The sequence below is a fragment of the Amphibalanus amphitrite genome, unplaced genomic scaffold, assembly GCF_019059575.1.
Source record: "Amphibalanus amphitrite isolate SeventyFive unplaced genomic scaffold, NRLGWU_Aamphi_draft 001726F_arrow, whole genome shotgun sequence".
In the NCBI taxonomy this organism is placed as follows: domain Eukaryota; kingdom Metazoa; phylum Arthropoda; class Thecostraca; order Balanomorpha; family Balanidae; genus Amphibalanus; species Amphibalanus amphitrite.
Genome location: NW_024883219.1, coordinates 985 through 22166, shown reverse-complemented (window position 1 = coordinate 22166; position 21182 = coordinate 985). Strand labels below are relative to the sequence as shown.

Genomic DNA, 21182 nt, shown 5'->3' with positions numbered 1-21182 from the left:
AGCCGGTGCAGCTGCCGGTAAGTCAGGACAACGGGGCCAATGTCGGCTGACTTCGTGTGGAGCTGCTGCACTGATCTCTGGGGCCAGTCCCTTCTCGACATCCGCCGGATCCCAATCTGTCATGGATGCCCTTCTGCCCTTCCCCGGCCGCCCCTTGCTTTTCCCGACCAACCGTGCCGCCCCAGAGGCAATTTACTGTCAGAGCCGATAATTGGCTCCTGCCGACCGTTCATAGAGATTAGGAGAGCAGAGATCAGATCTCAAGGGGATCCACTTCAGTAACGAGCGCTGAAGTGAAGCGGCGATTTAGAAGTGGTAATATATGTCTCGTAGACCGCGATCTATCCAGCTGCCGTGCAATGTACCGGCGCGCCAGTGAGCCAGGCTACCGGAAGCCAGTCAGGGTGGCAAACGGCCGGCATACCTATAGCCTACTTGGCTTGGAATCATTAAAAGCCGCTACGTCTCACTCTCGCTTCTTAAAACAAACCCAAGACATCACTATTCACTGGCCTTGAATCAAGTGTTACCTATACCTTGCCACATTTTTCCACGAAATTGTCGTCAACGGAACCTGTCAGAATACCCCTACCGCAATGGCTGCGCGTGATCTAATCCGCTTCCACAGCCTCATATCATTAGTGAGTTGCCCGCTCCCCTTCCCGTCCGGGGCGTCAGACCTAGCACCCGTGCCTGCCGTGCGGCTGGGGCCGGTTACTCTCACGGACCCCCCCCCCCCTGCACGAGGGGGAGGTGACGTCACCATTGGTCGTCGACCCCGTCGCCGGCGTCGCTGCTGGATCCCCCGTCGGCGGCGGCGGGGCGACGCCCGCGCCTTTGTGAACCGTATGGTGGTCTCCGACTGGATGGAGATTGGGATGGTGGTGGCTGGACTACGGGAGCACGATGGGCATTATTGCCTTGCAGCAGATTCGTTCAGTCGTGTAATTTGCAGATTCCTTCATTGCGACTCTATGTGCCCGTCTTTGAGGTCATAATCGAGCTTATTTTGACGCATGTCGTATTGGCAACCTAGTAAAATTTCTGATTGCTGTCCTCCTGCGACCTACCCACCGTTTGAACTGTTGAACCAGTCATTGCCCTTCCCCCTTCATTCGACACGGACTGATTCAACCAGAGACAGTCGGCCGATCCATCTTTTGGGTGGAGGACGCAGAACCCTTTCCATCAGTGCCCGGAAACCGTGATGGAACCTCTGATAACCCTCCTCGGGACGAGCGCTGATGAAGGTGCTGATTGTCCCTCGGCTGGCACCGGGAGGACAGCGGCAAACTGACGAGCTGAGGAGGGCGGGTGATTCAGATTTCAGTGGCCCCCGGCTGCTGGTCGCCTTATCGGCAGGAGGCATGATTAGAGACGCCAGCGTCAACACAACCGTATCATTAGAGATATGAACTCAAATTCCAACCGGCTCATTATGTGATGGAAGATAGAAATAATGGGGAAAATTACAGGTGCTAAGCAAAACATTAAAGGGACCCTCCCACCTTCAAAAAAGTTAATGAATTGGCATAAAAGTGATGTAGCGTGAATCACAAAGAGCGAAAATGATTATCTACCAAATTTTACCGGAAAATATTCACCCGTTTTCGAGATATAAGACTTTTATTTTTGTTTACTTTTTGGGAAATCCGCTGTTTCTATGACGTCACATAAAGGTTTTCTTTACGTCGGCATTTGGAAGCAATAGTTTGGTATCAAAGTGCGACAAATATTGCGCGAATGATGCGTTTATCTTATCAAGGTCAATATATGATGGCCATTAAAGGATTCCAGGACAATTCTTATGGCATTTCTTCGTATCGCAATTCTTCGTCTGCAAATCTTCGTCAGGGCATTTATTCGTACCTATCGCATTACTTTGTCTCGCACCAGGGTATATGAAAATCGGCTCGCATTTCTTCTTCAACGCAAATATATGCAAGAGTAAGCATTGAGGGACAAATAAATGCACCGACGAAGATTTGTAGACGAAGAAATGCGGACGAAAAATTGTGCTACGAAGAAATGTCATGCGAGGATTCGTTCGGGTACCATGACATTTATGTGATTTCAAAGTCAAGGTTCACAGCTGATCTGCTAAATCAAGCCAAGAATCCAAACTATCAAAAAAACTATAAATATTTGTTTGTCTGTCACAGAGGTCTCAAGCAATATAAGGTTGACATATGTTGAATCAAAAATCTACTGCCACAACTCACATCTCCTGCCTTAGTTTATCATTGTTGTTTTAACTTGCTTTCAAGAGAAACTGAAGCCAGTATCTGATATCACTTCAGATGATTGTTTCAAGATCTGAGTTCAAATGGAAATAAAAGCAAGATCAAGATGAAACAGGGATTATTGCTGTTAAAGTAGTTTGGCCATGATACAACAAGCACATAAATCATTAGCCAAATCAAATACTGGTTGGTTTGTCAAGATGTTTGTTGTCTGTCGTCTGTCGAGCTGCTATGAACACTGAACGCTCTCACTCTTACTTTAAAGAGAGTAGTTTAAGTTGAATGGTAGTGAGCTGTAATTAGACAAAGCAGCTATTCAGTGCTCACATCAAGCCAGGCTAGGAAATGGCATCAACTGTGGTGGGAGGAAGCAGGTTCGGCAGCCCTATGTTGTAAACTTCTGTTATGTCTTGTGTTTGATCAACTGATGTTTTCTGCTCTGTTTTGTGCAGTGATAGTAGCAGGTAACTGCATGCTTGTCAAATTATGTGAATAAACGAATTCATAACATTGCATTTTTCTCTCCATGCAAGGAACAAGTAAGATGTTGTAGAAAATGTAATAGAGGGCTGCATTGCTGATTTTGCACTATCAGAGCTTTATTTAGAATTGCTTTCCTGAAAGCTACACACAGGCCACAGTGCTGAAACTCACAATGTCATAGCTTTTGGCAGAAAAAAGAAAAGACTTACCTAGGTAAAATTGGCTGAAAGTATGGCAGAGCAGGTCTTGATGCGTATGCCCATCCGTGTGCTTGCCGAAGCCGAACTGACACCAACACATTTAACTCTGACCCACCATGGTGGCTGGCATATCCTGAACTTTCACCACTCTAAACAAGACAACTTTCAGCCCTCAGCATTGTATTAAAACACTGTACAAAACACTCAAAATTTGTTTCAGTGCCATCCACGGACAACATCAGTCGCCATTCACCAGGCCAGTAAAAACAGAATAGATAATAGCTTCAAACCCATGTAGTCAGAGTTACTAGGTCTGCACCTCAAAACAAAATCCAGGTGACATTCACCACGCCAGTAAAAAACAGGTACTTAGGTAACGTAACAGCTTCAAATCTGGTAACATGTTGGTCGGACTTTACACTACCATATTTACATGGAATAATATGATACCAAACAATAGTGCAATCATTCTGGACAACAAAAGTGTATGATAAAATTAATTTAGAATACTCTGGCAGCATGATTTACGAGCACAGGCAGGTGTTACCTACCAGCCTTCTCAATGCTCGTAAAACCAACATTGTAGTTTTGATTTTACCTTACATGATAACACACTTGGCTGCAATGGCACATTTAATTTAATACTGTGAAAAGACCAGTTATAACCACTTCACAAGCACAATTGCACCTCATGCCGACATCCTTTTCCAAAGACAGTCAGCAGCGTCTTTCGTCAAAACTGGAAGATAAATCCCCTTTCAACTGTTAACATCAAAAATATTTCTTCATGGTGTGACTGTGATCTCCATATGGAAACCTTGCAGGAAAAGAATTAATGTCAATTGTCAGCTCTTCAAATTTCTTTGGACTTTAACTTGCAGTACCATATCCAGTTTGCTTTGATATTTTGTTTTTTATTCCATGTTGAAGTTGAACACCAAGCTCCAGATATAGCAGGCAGCTTGATCATCTTCGGCCTTGGTATAATATCAGTCCAAGTTCCAGTGGTGGGTATCTTCTAATATTCAAATTAAAATGAAAAGCAATAGGCTTTCTCAGCGCCGACGACGGATTTCACGTTGATAAAAAAGGGAGCTCAAGGTCAGCAAAACTCGGGTTCAAGGAATGGCGGGCGTTGAAATGACTGCTGACGTCATCATAAAACCGCTAATGGTTAAGAGATAGGGACTAAGCTGGTCCCACCCTGCAAGTAAAGGGAAGAAATTTCTTGAACACCATAAAGCTGCGGGGGTTGCGACCAGGATAAATGGTGGTTTCTGAGCCTGGCCGCAAACTTGGCTATCTCAACTCAAAACTAATGTTAAGGTGGGATGGTCCCTTTAAGCAAACCTTCTCAATTCCGTTCTATCTTGTTCAGTGTTCACTCTCCAGTGTAGTGTCTGAGCCCTGAAAATTGAATTCATGGTATTTGCAAAAGATATTTTGTGAGATCGCCTGAGGGATGATTTGCTGATAAATGCTCGGAATAAAACTGTAGCGCAGCTTCGGTGTGATCTTCCCTTTCGTGCAGCGCTCGAATGGCTTCTGTGTCTGGGATACTTTACGCTCTTCACTGAGGAGTCTGAGACCCGACAGGCATGTCAAATAGGGAAGTTGCGTCAACTCAACATGCTACGATACCTGAGCTGCTTGACAAGTGGATAGATTGGCGCGTAATGTACCTAGCGCGACATCGCGAAACCAACAACCACTTCTGATCAACCATCCCGTCTCTGCATCACTTCGTTAGGCCTGTTTCCAAGTTTGTAAACCCGCCTTCAGACTTGTCGCAACCCATTGCCGAGTCGCCCCCTATTCCCCACTCTCGGCATTGATTTCGTCTGGGCTCTGCCACTCACAATCAACTCCAATTGAGGCAGCGAACTTGGTAGTGGATCGCTATGCACGTCTGGCGCTCCGTCAGCACTATGGAGCTCTGGGGAGCTCAGTATGAACTTTTGCGCTGCAGCGGCACTCTGATCCTGAGAAATAGTCCGGTGAGTGTGCTGCGGAATTTTATTTCAAGAGCGGATGGTCGGCTTGGGACTTTCGGAAAGCTGCAGAGGTCAGCGACGGTCGATTCTAGCGTTCATGAACTGATATCGATGATGTCATAACCGTCTGGAAAAATCTATCAGCACTCTTGTGTCACACAATATATCGGGTCTGTGATAAAACTTTGTAGCCTATGTTCCGATAATATATTTTAAATTGACAATTTATTTTACGTTTATCAGCGCCTTCCTTTATTCAAAATAATCGGCAGCCTACGACATTACTCACTGGCAAGGGCGGCGACACCGTGGGGGCAGTGGGGGCAGACTGCCCCCACTGGCAGGAGGCCGTGGGGGCAAGACTATGTTTTTGCCCCCACAAAATTTGGCTGATGTTGAAAAGGGAAGAGAAGAGCAGTGCAACATTCATGATAAGCGGTTATAGTACGCCTGTTTTTGACGGTCCCCGTATCAAGTGCATCAGCAAAACGTTCGTTCTCGGACCGTCTGTCGCATATCTCCTATTCCCACTCATTCTCCTACTCATGTTCATTCACCGTGATTGACTCCCGACAAATCATCGCCGTCACTTGCTGGCTGTGCGTCCAGTTAGCGATGAACATTGGCTACAGACTGGTAGGCCTCAATCACCCTTAATCGTCGAGAATGGTCACGTGCTGACTAAATACTAAGACGTACCCGTATCGGAGACCTCTATGTTGCGGCGTTAGCCGTCTCTGTAGGAAGCGGGCTCTCTAGCAAAAGCTATTTTGTCTACAGAAATTAGTTACTGTGGAGCATATTGCTACCAGCCATGGCAACCACGTAAGCTCAGTTACGAACCAATTTCAGCGTGTCTTTAAGCAAGAGAGCCTATAAACGTAAAATTTAGGTGAAAACGAACTTATGGGACACCCTGTTGATATCCACACCAATCTCACGTGCTTTTAAGCATTTTTGGGATGTTTCGGTTGGTTTCAGGTTCAGTCCGAGCTCAGTCTGGGTTTCGGTGGTTTTGCCCGGTGTGTGCCCTCAGTTCCGTTCATCCAATTCTGGCCCAAGGCAACGCAAGAGCGCTGCCGGCATCTAGTAATTAAGACATGTTTTCCCATCCTGAGGCTCTTAAATGAATGCTTCGAGCAAAATGGATGCCAGAATCGTGATCAGCGGCTACGAAATCATCACAAAGGACTTTTCATGTGTCAAAGTCAACCAAAGGTCATTCGAGGCAGGGGCCCGGGAACGATTTTGAAGTTGGGGGGCGAGCCTAAAATACCTGACATGATGCATATGAAACAGTAGGGGTCTAGGGGGACACGTACCCCCCCCCCCCCCCCATCGGGTTCAAAGGGACCCTCGGGTCCGAGGGGCCCTGCGGCGCCATTTGACCGCTGAAGGTTAACGATGGCCATATTACTACTCAGAAGGGCCCATGGAGCTCGTTAGATCACCTCATGGGCCCTAAATAACCACACTAAGATCTCCATAAGGGTCCCACGCCAGCTTCTAAGGGCCTCTTGCGGCTTTAAAGGGCACCTCGGTGGTCTCCAAAGGCCCGTTACTGGCCTCTGAGAGGTCTTACTGGCTTATGAGAGGCCAGTTCTAGTGGCATTTCCCGCCTGTGATGGTCCCACACTTATTTTTCTGAGGGCCCCATAACGGCAACTGTGGGGCCCTCGTCGGCACCTATGAGGGCCCACACCGGTGTCTGAGGGTTTCACACCCCCAACTCTGAGTGCATACATGACCATTGCCTATTAAAGCCCTATATCGGCGGCTCTGAGGACCCAACCAACACCTGCGCATCTAAAGGCCACCCACTGGTGACTTTTGAGGGCCCCACACCGGTGACTCTGAGGGCCCCACCGGCGTCTGACAGTACCATGCTGGTCTCTAAGGACCCCACAGGACTTCTTCTGCCGGCCTAAGGACCCCTTGCTGGTCACTGATACCCCCTGCCGGCTTGTAGAGAGTTCGCGTCAGCAGCTCTAAAGGCCCCACACCCGTCTGTAACGGCTCCACACCAGCGTCTATGAGGGCCCACATCAACGCCTGTAAGGACCCTCATCGGCGCCTCTGAGAGAATCTATATACTGCACCTCTGAGCGCCCACACCGGCACCTGCATGACAGCCCCACACCGGTGCCTCTAAAGGCCCCTTACCGGCGGCTCTGAGGGCCCAAGGCCGGTGATTCTGAGGGTGCTACCGAAAATCGAAGGCACCACACAAGCCCTTAGTCTCGCTGAGTTTTAATCCCATACCGGTTCTCCGAGGGCGCCACGTCAGTGCACTCATTGCCCCACGCCCCTCCCTCACACCCGGAACTAGGTTATAACTATAGCAACGATTTTACCACCGTTGTACGTTAGGTATGTATTTAATCTCAAAGTTGACTCAAAATGGTCCAGTATAAAATCTGGCCTGCCAAACTTATGGCCAAGGTCATGCCCAAATCAAAGCGGGATGACAACAGCAGATGTTGTTAAATCGATACTGTATCAGCAGAAACCATTCAGATGGCAAGGAACATGCCGTGTGTTGATGTTAAGATGTATAAAGGAAACGAGAAGGAAAGAAGTCCGGATAAGGGAGGAAACATCTTTTCTCGCTGCCCCAATGTTGAGGGGGCGCCGCCCCCTCGGCTCCCAAGTTGGGGGGGGGGGGCAAGCGCCCCCGCTGCCCCCCCTGTTCCCGGATCTATAAATTTCGAGGTCACATGAGAACCATAATAATTTTGAATGGCAACATCTGAGGGGCAAGGTGCTCATGGATTCTGCAGATTGGCGTATCAGACAACAGTCGGGTCACCTCAAGCTTGCCCCCACTGGCAAAAATTCGTGGCGCCGCCACTGCTCACTGGACATTACGTTTCGACGGAGACCTCGGCCCATCTCTGCCTCTTTTCCTCCGCACCGTCTCTTTCCTCCCATACTCTGTCCGCTTAGAGGAGGGCTGGCGAGGCTGCCGGCTGGTGGACCCCAATTCCTCTCCGGTGGGTGGTAACTGCTGACGCGAAAAGCGTTTCGTTCCGCCCCGGTCAAATTGACCAGCTTTGGACGCTAACGCATTGGGTTTCGCCGCATTAGAGGAAAAGGTCAGCCGTTTTGAGCGGGTCGGCTGCGAACGGCGGAAGGAGAATGGGCTGAGATTGAAACTGATTTTGCTGATACCTCTATAGTGCGTTCTGCTCGGTCGAGTTTGATGTTTGGACAAAAGGCCTGCGATGCTCTGCGGTTCATATGAGTCGGTGAATCGTGACATTGACGTGACATTGACCATCCCATTCCGCTCAACCAACGCGTTCTGGTTTGTGCGGGCTAAACTGAACCAATGTGTATATGAAATGACGCGTTTCAAATTTAGCCTGTGGATAGTAATGCGGTGAGTCATTCGACATGCCTTTTGAGTTTTGTGGATCTACCTATCTATATCTGCTGCGTATCTCAACACAAACAGCCCTCACAGCACATCATCGCCTGATATTGATATACGGTTGGGCATACTATGGACTTATTGGGCTGAATTACTTCGGGTGAAGTGTGGTTTAGAATCTTGGCTGCTTGAAGTCACGAGCCTAGCCGAAATGCTGCTGTAGGTTGTAAACCTCTTGGATTTGAGTTATTATGTTGAAGCAGAGCAAAAGTAGTCCATACTTTCTTTACACGTCGACCCGACAGAAGGCTTTGAAAACTGGCAATCTCTCTACGACCCTCGGGCTATGAATGTTTCCCAACGTGTGCAATATTCACCGTCTAAATATTTAACGGTATGGCTAGGCCCAGAACTGATTCGTTTTCCACATGCCTTTCTCTCCAATCCTTTCCCCTCTCTCTCTCTCTCTCTCTCTCTCTCTCTCTCTCTCTCTCTCTCTCTCTCTCTCTCTCTCTCTCTCTCTCTCTCCTCCTCTTCCCCACATCCTCTCCCCACTGTACTCTACTCTCCTCCGACCATTCACCCGAACATTCCCGTCAGTTGAGCGGTTCGTGCCTCGTGCTCCTCCCATCCCGAGTCGTGATGTGCCGCACACCTACTGAGACTGAGCTGCCACCCATGACCCATCCTGCCTGAGCTGTAGGGACTCGGACGGCGCTCTAACACAGTTCGTGCTCCGGGTGACCCCGCCCGCCTCATGGGCCGGTCGTCACTGTCTAATTCCCTTCACGACGTGGCTGAGCCGCTGAGGAGTGATAGGGGCGTGCGGGGTAGATGCTGGTGGTTTTATGCCGCTCGGGTGTATCCAGTTGGTTTCGCTTCAATCACAGTCCTTTTCGTGAATTCAAACCTGACTTTTTCGAGTTTGATTGTTTGTTTATTATTGTTTGTTTATTGCGGCTTACGGGCGCGGCGACTACAAGGTCATTTTGCGCCCAGACTTTTCTTCGAGGATGGCGGAAATAGTATTCGGCGGCAGGCAAGAGGCGAAAGTTTAATACGTTAAAAGGTTCGATCATTTCATTCTAAAAAGTGGCCTGCCCGCGGATTAGCGACTACAAAGCTGTTGGCAGACTGCCTTTCTCCCCCACTCCCCAATGCTTTTCCATTTCCCTACTGTGCGGTTTTGGGAGCATTTGACGGTCCTGTTGTCTGAAGATTAGAACGGTAGTTAGTTCCGTCATGACGGCTGGCGGCGTACGACAAAACCATTAAACGACTAAGGTGATTTGGTCTAGCTCTACGGCGTGCGTTGATTGGAATCTTGATGACCGTTTTCAGACTTTTCAAAATGATCCTCATCATAATAAGCTCCGATTTCTCAGGTTCACGGGTGAATTATCTTCTTTAATGGCTAAGAAATTAATAGAACTAAGCTGGTAAAGTTTAATAGCTTTGTGAGATAGATAGTTTAGCCGTATATCTTATATGTCAACGTAGTTTAACGGCATCATATCCTTCTTAACGCATGATATCGACTTCATTAACTTCAGCAAAGCTTGCAACAAGAGTTACCTCCAACTTCCCAACACCTACCGTACCGAATTTAACCGTGTGAACGTCAAGTCGTGCGTGCAATAACCATGTGTTCTCTCACCGCCGTGTCACGATGCAGACAATTTCCTTAACGCAGCTTCACAGACCTATACGGGAACGATTCTTGTGGCCGTCAACCCGTACCGGGAGCTGAGTATCTACGGACAGGTAAGCTACCATCCGCGTGGAGCCCGGTTCCGGGCATGACTATGCTGTGACGTGGCGGAGGGAGGGGAGGGGGCGACCAAGGACGTCTGTCGAGGTCATGGTTCCTTGGTGTTCCCGCAAAACGACCGCAGGTTGATCAGATGTGTGAGTTTGTACCTGAACCCAGCCGAGACCGGTACAAATATGCCACAATGGGCCTGCAAAGGTGTGGACTAAATGCTTTGAAGCACGCGGATAATGCAGTTGGGTGTATAACGCGCCTTTTAGTGAGTCATGTAGCCGAACCTTTCAGTCATGTGAACCGGCTTATCCTGTGTTGGTGAGAATTAAAGCTGAGCGCGCTTGCCTAAGAAATATTATCATGCCTTTTTAATAAATCGCGATAATTTTTCTGGTGTACTGGCAAAGGCAGAGCTGTCGTATTCTTAACGACTTCTTCGAGGGACTTCCTAAAACGTGTACATCTGTCTTGTTCTGACTTGCTGCTCTGTGCCCCGACAGGACACCCTGTTCTCGTACCGGGGGCAGAAGATGGGCTCCAAGGAGCCGCACATTTTCGCTCTGGCCGAGGCGGCGTACACGGCGCTGACACGGGGAGAGGGGAACCAGGTGAGTCCCCTGGGAAATGTGTCAGTGTGTCACTTCTGGGGAGAAGAGGGGGAATACCAGAAGCTGTGGCAGTTCGTATGATGAGACGGGAAGCTGGTCCTGTCCATAGGAAATGAAGGGGACTTGAGCTGCATCGGTTCAGACTTCAAGACTGGCCAGCTTCTTTCGAAGGCAAGGGTATCCAATTCAAGTCCCTTTTACGTCAAGCTGTGTTGATGTAACCACACCAGCCTCTCTTGCAATGTATGCCACTGTTGCGATCGCATCGCTGTGACCACTGCCCGCCCCCCCCCCCCCCCCTCGATCTCCAGTCGTGTGTGATATCGGGTGAGAGTGGCGCGGGGAAAACGGAGACGACCAAGTTCATCCTGCAGTACCTGTGCTCGGTCACCTCCGGAGTCAGCACCTGGGTCGAGCAGCAGATCCTCGAGGCCAACACCATCCTCGAGGCGTTTGGTAAGTACTGATCAGGGTATCTTGAGAGACAGTATCGACCTCCCTCGGTCGGGACATGTCTGTAGTTCAGGTACGATTTGGACTTGAAAGTGTGTTGAAAGTTGGTACAGTGTGCGGGCAAAATTGTGTCACAAAAGCTGTTAAACTCTTGTTTTGTGTGCTGTGCGAGGCATCAAGGAACTAAAAAATGTCTTCTACTGTTGTCCAACCTTACAAGGGAGATTCTTGTAAGATAGTACGCGGTGTTTTATTCGGCCTTCTTCGCAATTCTGGAAACGGTCAGCGAAGCGATGACCGACTTTGACGGGCCAACTTTTCACCTTTCGTCTGTCCGGGCTCCGACGAGAGACGTACACATTGCAGAACTACTTTACATACAGTGTTCTCCGGCAGTCTGGGTCATCGAACTGGGAATCGAGTCAGCCAACTCAAACTTGTCCCTGCGCTCACCCCCGGCGTATTGGAGCCTGCGTCTTGTGCGGTAAAGAGAGACGTGCAGGAATTGTCAATCAACCCCTTACGTCGGGCACTCCACGTCGTGCTGGGTCACATGTGCACACAACGTGCAGAGCCGCTATGGGCGCCGTGCACCGGGTTTGTGCACGTGGTGCACTATGCACTGTGCAATGAGTGTCACTCGGTGGTGGCGGTCGCTATGGGGGAGGATCAATGAACGCGACATGAAACCGTTCTGTGAAATGTAGATGATTGCTGACAGCTAGTTGAGTTGGGGTGTCAACTGCTGTGTGGTCTGCTGACTTAGTGGGATTGTCAGTATGTTGGTCTCTTACGTTACATAATACACCAAGCTCGCTGCGTAAGGACCTTGTAACCGCATCAATGAATGATTCAGGGAAGTCTAACTTTCTGAGTTACCGATAGGGACTCTCCGACCCCACCTGTGAATATCTTGGGCAGCATCTGCCCCGCAAAGTTGCACGTCTATCCCATTAGATCGTCTTCGCCCAATGCAGCTTCACCGTTCGCCAGTCACAGGGGCGAACTGGGCAAGCTCGTGGGACCTGCGTAAATGTCATCGCTCTCAATTTTACCTCTGTTTGGTCCCTGAGTGGCGTATAATGGCTGTAACACTCTCCGCATGTTGACATGACAGGTGACATGGCCTACATGTGCCATCCAAACAGTGAGATGACGCACCAAATTACCCGACAAATCGCGCACAGACGTCGATAGCTACTGGATAGATGACAGTTTCATAGCCTGGCAATTTTCCGACAGCCAGTTCCGTGTCAAAGGTCAGAGGCCGCCGGAATCGATTGACCCCGCCCGCGACCTTCTGACCTGTTGAGCCTCCCTGGCGTCCTCACGTCGACAAATTGTCGTCGGCTCTGCCCGGGCAGGTCTGCCAGCAGAGACGGTGTTCCGTATTGGCGGAGGCTGATTGGGACATTCGGCAGTCTGCAGAACAATAAAGCATTCACACGGCCGTCCAACTTGGAAGGCAATGACGACCGGTACGTCCCAGAGGGACGGAGAATCGTCAGAAGTTGGCGAGGCTCGAGACTGTGTTGTGACAGCGAACAAGTCACTGTGTCAGCGCTTTATTCTTTTATATCCCAAAGCAGGCTGTTTGCGAACACTCACAATCTTAGCGTTTTGAATTAAAGCAATTTTTGTTGAGTAGCTTCACGCGCCTTTGGCTTTTGTACAAATATTGAATTGGACGTCTGGGACACCTCCAAGAACAAAGGAAATCTGTCAATTGCAGACGTTATCACTCAAGCGTGGAATCAATCTGACGATGTCTCTGACATGATTGCACTGAAGCTAGATTAATTTGAGGTGGTCGTTGTTTGGAACATTCATTTCTAAATGCTTAAATATTCCCCTCTGCTACTAGCCTTCCCGGAGAGTGATAAAGGAACATGTCAGGGGGAAGGACATGCTTGCCCTCCCCCGCGCGACCCAGGGCGCTACTCTGGCAGGCAATACATGACGACCTACCGACCCACCACACCAGGCGACATTGCGGGCGGCTCGGCTACGTTTTAGCTGATTACTCTGCCGGTTGAGCGGTTCCGCGGACCGACGCTCGTCGCTAGACAGAGTTTGGGAGCGGTTTGTGTCGCTCAATCGGTATCGACAGCTGGCGTCGGCTGCTTCTGCTGGAACTCGGGCGGGTGCTCTGAGAACTAACTCAGCAGTGGAGCGACTCCCGCATTCGGACAGGCATCAGCCTCTGTACTTACTCATACGCCGACCAGTCTAACCTTGATACACGGGTCCTCTCAAGAGTGTGCCATTCTTGCTAGGGCATCTCCGTGCCCTATCTTCACCACCAGATCTCCCGGCTCCCAACTCTCAGCTCTCATCTCCCAGCTCTTTTACTAGCTGCTCTCTGAAGGAGGACACCAAAAGACGGCCATAAATTGTCAGCCCGAGCTACACTGATCAAATCACCACGCCACGGCGCTCGTGTGTTTTCCTGGCCGAATTTACTGAGGAAGAAGCTGAACTTCGCCTTCAGACTGTTGCCGTGTGATGCCAAATGATGCACGCATCCACGCCAGTAGCATAAAAATCGTTGACAATAGGCCGAATCAGAAGATGTTCGTCCGATTGAGTCGGCCTGTAGCAGCAATATATGACAAATTATCCATTCAAAATCACACAAAAATCGCTCATAAGCGCATCTGTACCTAAATATGATGTGATAGTAGTTAGCACCCATCCATCCTATCTCAGAACGTTCTTTTTTAACGACACTCAGTAGATCCGTCACGGTATCTGAGGCATTGGAATGAGAAACGTATCTGGCGATTCGAGGTCCCACAGCAAGAAATCATTCAGGCTAAACCGAGCTCCTGATGCTAAACCGAGCTTCCGAGGCTAAACCCCAGAGTTTTCTTGGTCAGTGTCTGAAACCTATCGATTAATCACAGTAAATCACCCGCATTGATCCCCATTCGGGTCGGCCTGGGACCTTCTGTGAGTGATCAGGCTATCGCCCAAGCGCGTGTCATTTGTGCCCGGTCATTCCGCCTGAACCCATCCGACGTCTTTGAAATCTGGCTGACGGACCTGAGGTCGGACGAAGGGGGATACGTATCGATTCTCCTACTACAGGCTCACTCGTGATGACGTCATAGTGACGTCACGCCGGGCTGTAACGGGCACTGTGTCGGCGGCTGGTGCGGTCCTAGTCCCACGGGATGTCTCTGACGCCGGCTCGACTCGCTGATGAGATATCGCGGTGAGGCTGTTAGCGTAGCAGAGATGGCCGCCACCCGCTCTGCGCTTGTGAAGCTGGTCTCGATGGAACGTCTGCCGAGCACGGCAGGACGATTGGGGACCGATCTGGCCACCTTTGTACAAATTGCAACCAATATCCGTCGTGGGATAATTTATGGAATTTTTCTTCTTTGCACTACGGCTATGATAAAAAGTTACATAGGCGATTTGTCCCGGGCATGCTATTACGCACTCATTGGGACAGGGGTTATGTGCTAGAATTGATAAAAACTTGAGGCTTGAGCGGCGAACAATCGAGAATAGTGGCGTAAGGGTTGTGGGAACATGCTGGAAGCATGCTGTGGCGATGGCTGTGTTGGGAATCGGGAATGTTTTGATCGTGTTCGGCTGGGCTGAGCTTACGATATCGGTGATCTATAGTCTTGTTTGGATCGTGTTCCAGCTTCAGTGCTTGTTTTGCGATGGTGACTTCGTTACCATTTAGGACAAGGTTGTTGCTGCATTGAGATGGTGTCTTTTCTAAAATGACGGCGACTTTGACCTTCTTTTGCCCATCCCATCTGCTGGGTGCGCGTGGTATCACTCGCGTGGTCCGGAGTCCTTTGGGCTCACCCCGGAGTGCCGTTCCCCGTCGTGTGCTCCGACTCTGGGCGGGGCGGGCGTGGTGTGAGGAACGAGCCGTCAGTCGCTCTGACGACCCAGTTGGTCACCCGGTCGGTAGAGACGCCGTCAGGGTTCCACCCAGGGTGTGGTCCGCCCCGTACCGTGTCAGGGGATGCTAGAGATGTGTTGGCGAGGTAATGGCATTGTGTGGGCGGGCGCAATGTACACAACTCCCAGAGTGCAGGCTGTTTTTGTGAGTGTTTTGTCTTTCAAACAGTTTCTTTAGAAACGAGATGTGTGTTGTTCCGGAAGTGTGAGCGACCAACAGTTTTTTCTTCTTCTTTTTATTCATTCAGACGTGCTAGCATCAACTCTTTTTGCAAGTAATGCCTAGATTTACCACACTGACCTTGGCCGTTTCCGCAAGTAACGCCAAGGTCGCGACTTATTACTTTATCTCTTTCTGCAAATAATGCCAAGGTTTGACACTAATTTGTCTCTGTCTGCAGGTAACGCCAAGACGGTGCGGAACGACAACTCGTCTCGGTTCGGCCGGTTCATGCAGGTGTGCTTCGACCCGCGGTGGCACATCAAGGGCTGTATCATGCAGGACTACCTGCTGGAACAGTCGCGCATCACGTTCCAGGGGCCCGACGAGCGGAATTACCACGTGTTCTATCAGCTGGTCGCCGCCGCACAGGTCAGGACTATGACTAGGTATGGCTATCCAGCGCTATTGTCATTGGACAAGGCACTTGAGTAGGTGTAACGTTTCAGTTTCAGCTGTAAAGTTAGCGTTTAACCGCACAGGTGAAGCCCCATCAGTGGTAAAGATGAGTGTCTCAATAACGTACTGCGCAAAAGATGCATTATTCACGTATTGTAACATGATTAATTGGCTTGGCCATCGCGTTTATCTTCCCTTTATACCTGTGTTTTGATAGTTTCAACAGAGCCATTGCTGCCAGCGTTTTGTTTGCACCACCAAAAGCACTGTCGCTGCTACAGCCCCGCCCAGTGTCCCCTCTGTCCCCTCTATCACAAATCGTCTCGGCAGCATATTGATACGGCCGGAGCGTTTTGTCCGGTCCGCACCGCTCGTTGGTATTCATTATCGGTTGGTCTGTCGGCGTTCGACACAGGCCGCCCGTCGGCTCCCCAGCAATCATCGCCGGCCGTAAATAACGCTGTTCAGATACGCTCCAAAGGCGGCCAATTGGCTTTTGTTCGAACCTTTTCCTGGCTGGCTTCCGCTGCTTCCCTCCCAGTCTTGCCTTCAGCTGCCCCGAGCGGGACATATCTCCAAGGACAGCGTATTGCTACTATAGTCAAAACACACTGCCAACTGTCTTTAATATGTTTTTCTATCTTTCTGAATATCCATCTTAGTGCCCGTCTGTGCGTTCTTTCTCTCTCTCTCTCTCTCTCTCTCTCTCTCTCTCTCTCTCTCTCTCTCTCTCTCTCTCTCTCTCTCTCTCTCTCTCTCTCTCTCTCTCTCTCTCTCTCTCTCTCTCTCTCTCTCTCTCTCTCTCTCTCTCTCTCTCTCTCTCTCTCTCTCTCTCTCTCTCTCTCCTCTCTCTCTCTCTCTCTCTCTCTCTCCTCTCTCTCTCTCTCTCTCTCTCTCTCTCTCTCTCTCTCTCTCTCTCCTCTCTCTCTCTCTCTCTCTCTCTCTCTCTCTCTCTCTCTCTCTCCTCTCTCTCTCTCTCTCTCTCTCTCTCTCTCTCTCTCTCTCTATCTCTCTCTCTCTCTCTCTCTCTCTCTCTCTTCTCTCTCTCTCTCTCTCTCTCTCTCTCTCTCTCTCTCTCTCTTCTCTCTCTCTCTCTCTCTCTCTCTCTCTCTATCTCTCTATCTCTCTCTCTCTCTCTCTATCTCTCTCTCCTCTCTCTCTCTCTCTCGCTCTCGCTCTCGCTCTCGCTCTCGCTCTCGCTCTCGCTCTCGCGCTCTCTCTCTCTCTTCTCTCTCTCTCTCTCTCTCTCTCTCTCTCTCTCTCTCTCTCTCTTCTCTCTCTCTCTCTCTCTCGCTCTCTCTCTCTCTCCCCTCTCCTCCCATATCCTCTAAGATTCTGCAGCGCGCTCTCCCTCTTCCCTCCCTCCTCCCTCCCTCTCCCTCCCGTGTCTTCCCTTGATACCCCCTCATGACTGCTCCCTCTCCTCAACCCCAGCGCGACTCGGAGCTGGCAGCCCAGTTCCAGCTGCGGGAGGCGGCCCACTACAGTTACCTGAACCAGTCGGGCTGCGTCCGACTGGACGGTGTGAACGACGCCGAGCGGTTCGACGCGCTGCGGCTGGCGTTCAGCGTGCTGCAGATCCCGCAGGAAGTGTGCGATGGCCTCTACTCGACCATCTCGGCCATCCTGTGGCTGGGGAACATCGGGTTCCAGGTGAGACGGGGGAGTGGCTGGGGAACGTCGGGTTCCAGCCTCCAGGTGAGATGCGGTACAGAAGGCGAGTGGCTGGAAGTACGGAACGGGTGACGGGCTAGGACTGAGGGCGGTGAGAGATTACCTTGGGCGACAGGCTGAAAGTTAGGACAGTGTAAGAGCGTAGAATAACATGAGGGATGGCAGGAAAAGAAATGGATGAAGCGGCAGTGAGAAAAGTTCATATGTTTCGATAGCTAGTGTTCCTGGTGAATGCTAACGCTAACTCTGTATATTTTACAACCTTGTTTTGTATGAAATTTCTGCTCCCACACCGCGGTAATCCTGTCTTATTTGAATTATTTCCAACATTTCTGGCTCGTGCCTTTGCTGTGTCGTTTTACGAACACACAACACGATACCATATCATCACCCATGTGACTGACGGGCCGATTGTTCCTACGATCACACAGTGACCCCGCGTCACACGCACACCCCGCCCCTGCAGTGTGATCGAACCAACAGGTGGGCGGCGGGCGGGGACGGGGCTCGCTGGCAGCCTTTGTCGACCTTTATAGCCTCGGGGATCGAGTGTGGCCCGCAGAATGACTACATTAATCTTCCGTGTGTGTAGTTAGTCAACCTATTCACCGTAAAGCTGTGTTCAGAATGGCGAGTGTGTTTGAAACGGGTTGGGATGGGTTTATTCGGCACGTCTTCTGTGAGGAGGCTGGGCCTTTTTAAATCCTCGGCAAGGGACTGCATATTTAAATCTTTTTCTTCTGATACATTCGTCTCACTGTTAATTAAATTTTATTCACTCGCTTATGAACCTCTATTTAAATTTTCGTGCCTGTTTTGCTATCATTTCTGCTGTATGCTCGAAACTTATCTTAATTATGTTCATGGTATGAACCCACATCATCACACTCACGAGTCGTTCGTCGTGGCTGACCTCCCCTTCTGACGTCCCTCCTCCACCTCCCCAGGACGTAGACGGCGAGAAGACGGAGCTGACGGAGGGAGACGTCACCATCCTGGCCACGGTCTCTCAGCTGCTCGGCCTCGAGGGAGACGACGTGCGCCTGGTGCTGCTCAACAGGCAGATCAACGTGCGCGGCAACATCACAGAGATCCCGCTCAAACCGCACGAGGTACGTGCGACAGACCAGTGACCACCGTGTGACCGGCCGGCCCCCGGGCGTAACCGAGCTTGTTATAGTCTGTTCCATATCAAGCTTGCAGTTGGAGTTTCTTCGGCAGATCAATCCTCCGCTCAAGAATTTGCGTCTTAACATGTAAGAGCTGTATATACAGAAATCACGCACTGCTTTCAGCAGGGCACTTCGGCTGCAAACTTGAAACGGAACAGAGTATAATTAAAGATGTTTTTGTAGCGAATTGAAATTATAATTGACACGCTTGTAGGTGTTTGAAAATATCCAATGAAATAATGTAGATGAAGTTCTGGTTTCGAAAAAAAAGCATTTAGCTCACAATAATGCCTACAGACTTTGTCACTAAAGCTGGGGAAGTGAAGAAAAAGAACCAACAATTCAGATGCCGGCCACAATTTCGCTAGCCCCTGCAGGCTGTTGAAAGCCTCTTCGGCCGTCCCGCGGTGGCGGTTCTTATCTCCGCAGTTCATTAGACTGAAGGCCGGCGCGGCGCAGGCTGCGCCATGTCTTCAGTCGCTATTTCTGTGCTGCTCCCGAAACATATGGTCCCGCTGGGTCGGTCCACATGTTTTTGCGCCGCTGGGATGCCGCCTTGCTTCTCATTTCCGTCAGCACAATATCCTCCATATTTTGTCAGTAAACCTCAGAATAGTGGTAGACTTTGTCGACAAACCTAGGGTGGCACCGGACACAACGCACGACCTGTGTGTCGCGAGGTGCGAGGACCAGTTGAGGAACAGATCCCGGTGTCACTAACAGAGTCTTAGCGGTGGTGTGCGAGCTCCGTCTCTGCAGACGGAACTAACCTGGTTACCAAGCGCTAAACCAACAGCCCGCCGGGCTAGTCCGAACGTAGTCACAACACGGGGACGACCGTAACAACACCCCGAGGCACGGTCTGCCCATTACTCTCTCAAAGCGACACAACAGAGTCGACTGTGGCCGGAAGCGAGGAGCACGCACGCCCCTCTGCTCAGGGGGTGTTTTGTGATTACCGAAGGCGGAGGGGTTGGCGTATCGCGGATGGTGCCAGCCGAGAGCAGCTGGATAGATTTAGATAAATGAAGTGTGGGGGTTTTCATGTTGTCGTGTGTCTGACGTAAATGATGTTGGTTGTCTCATATTGTTATTCCCTTCCGCGTGCATAGGTGCAATAAGGTCAAGCAAGATGGTATTGCTTTATTTTATTGTTCGACATGAAAACATTTCATGGCCTGCGTGAATTAGTTTGGTCTACCTTTGAATAAGTGAGCGTGAAACTAACTCTGAAAGCGATAGGAATATGAAATGAAGATGAAGTGGAAGTCTTTCATTTAAGGTCATTGAGGCAGGTAGCATAATCGTGATCATGGTGTGTGCCTGTCTATTGGTCAGCCCAGCCCACAAATATGTCTCTAGAACTGATCCCCTTGCACACCTTTCGGCTTGTACCCGTTGACTCGTTCACCGTGTCACCCCTTCACCCTGTGTGTGTGTTTCAGGCCCGCGAGAACCGGCACGCCATGACCAAGGCGCTCTACTCCCGGACATTTGCGTGGTGGTGAACCAGAAACACGTGCACAAACCCCGGCCAGGACAGCGGCGCCTTCCTCGGCGTGCTAGACATCTTCGGCTTCGAGAACTTCGGGAAGAACTCGTTCGAGCAGCTCTGCATCAATTACACCAACGAGAAGCTGCACACCTTCTCAACCACTACGTCTTCGCGCTGGAACAGGAAGCGGTAATTATCTCAGATATTAGATGTAACCATAGTCTTGTGTAGAGTAGTTTTTTTCAATAACTGTCGATAGCTTCTCCCGATACAAGTGGATTGGTGCCTGCGTGTCACTAGGTCTGCAAAATATTTGTTTCAAGAGCGTCCGAACGGATGCTGTAATGATTCGCCGTTTAATGTCTGGCAAAACATTGTGTTTGCCAGGCTTTCCATAGAATTCCGTGGCCTGCGTGCATAGTTGAGACAAACGTAAGAGCAGCGATATGAAGATTGAAGGGGCTTTTCGTGTTGTTCGTTACACAAAATGTGATGCGTGAGATCTTAGCAAGACATTCTGTAAAGTGTTGTCTACAGTGCCATCTTGTCTCGCACTGCACTCTCGGTTGAAGTCAAAACAACACTCGATGGGATCATGGGGCACCTGTAACAGCCTTCACGTAAAAGCGCATATCATTTCGGATAAGTTGCCGAGATGAATACGCTCTCTCTTTTGCATGTGATGTTGTTCTACTACAATGGTATCACGACTTTACTATATCCTATATTCCTACCCTATATTCCTATATTTTCCATATCCTATATCTATATTCCTACATTATAGCATGCAGCTTAAATCACATGCAGTATACTATCTTACAAGGGCTTTAGACATGGCCCGTCTGTATGTGTATCTTTTTTTCCACCGTTTTCACTTCGCTATACAGTATGTCAGATTAGACCCATTTATATTATGACACTTCACAGATCGTATATACATAGCGACCATCCGCTCAGCTGTGGGTGTCCTACACGCTTACGTCAGCGATTTGTATTCCATCAGACCACCGAAAATATCCAAACTGTCTCATATGATGGCAATCTCCTCATCGGTATCACACACCACCCTAGAGGTCCATGATTATTTCCCCTGACGGCAATATCCCCGGCCGTGTTAGCCCAAATGTCAGACCCATTCTGGCGTGGTATCTCGGAGGTCGATTCGCCCTCTCCTAC

The 21182-nt window shown here is 49.9% G+C and overlaps 1 protein-coding gene across 1 annotated transcript in view; it reads left to right on the top strand.

Moving 5' to 3' along the window:
- LOC122374851 (unconventional myosin-VIIa-like) overlaps window positions 1-20195 on the top strand; it is a 61161-nt gene extending 40966 nt beyond the window's left edge. The window contains exons 3-9 of the mRNA XM_043353863.1: window positions 9995-10057; window positions 10559-10666; window positions 10978-11122; window positions 15448-15638; window positions 17100-17318; window positions 18287-18451; window positions 19957-20195. Of these exons, the coding sequence (XP_043209798.1) occupies window positions 9995-10057; window positions 10559-10666; window positions 10978-11122; window positions 15448-15638; window positions 17100-17318; window positions 18287-18451; window positions 19957-20019 (954 nt within the window). The 3' untranslated portion in view covers window positions 20020-20195. The remainder of the gene's footprint in view (window positions 1-9994; window positions 10058-10558; window positions 10667-10977; window positions 11123-15447; window positions 15639-17099; window positions 17319-18286; window positions 18452-19956) is intronic.
- Window positions 20196-21182: the final 987 nt, after the last annotated feature.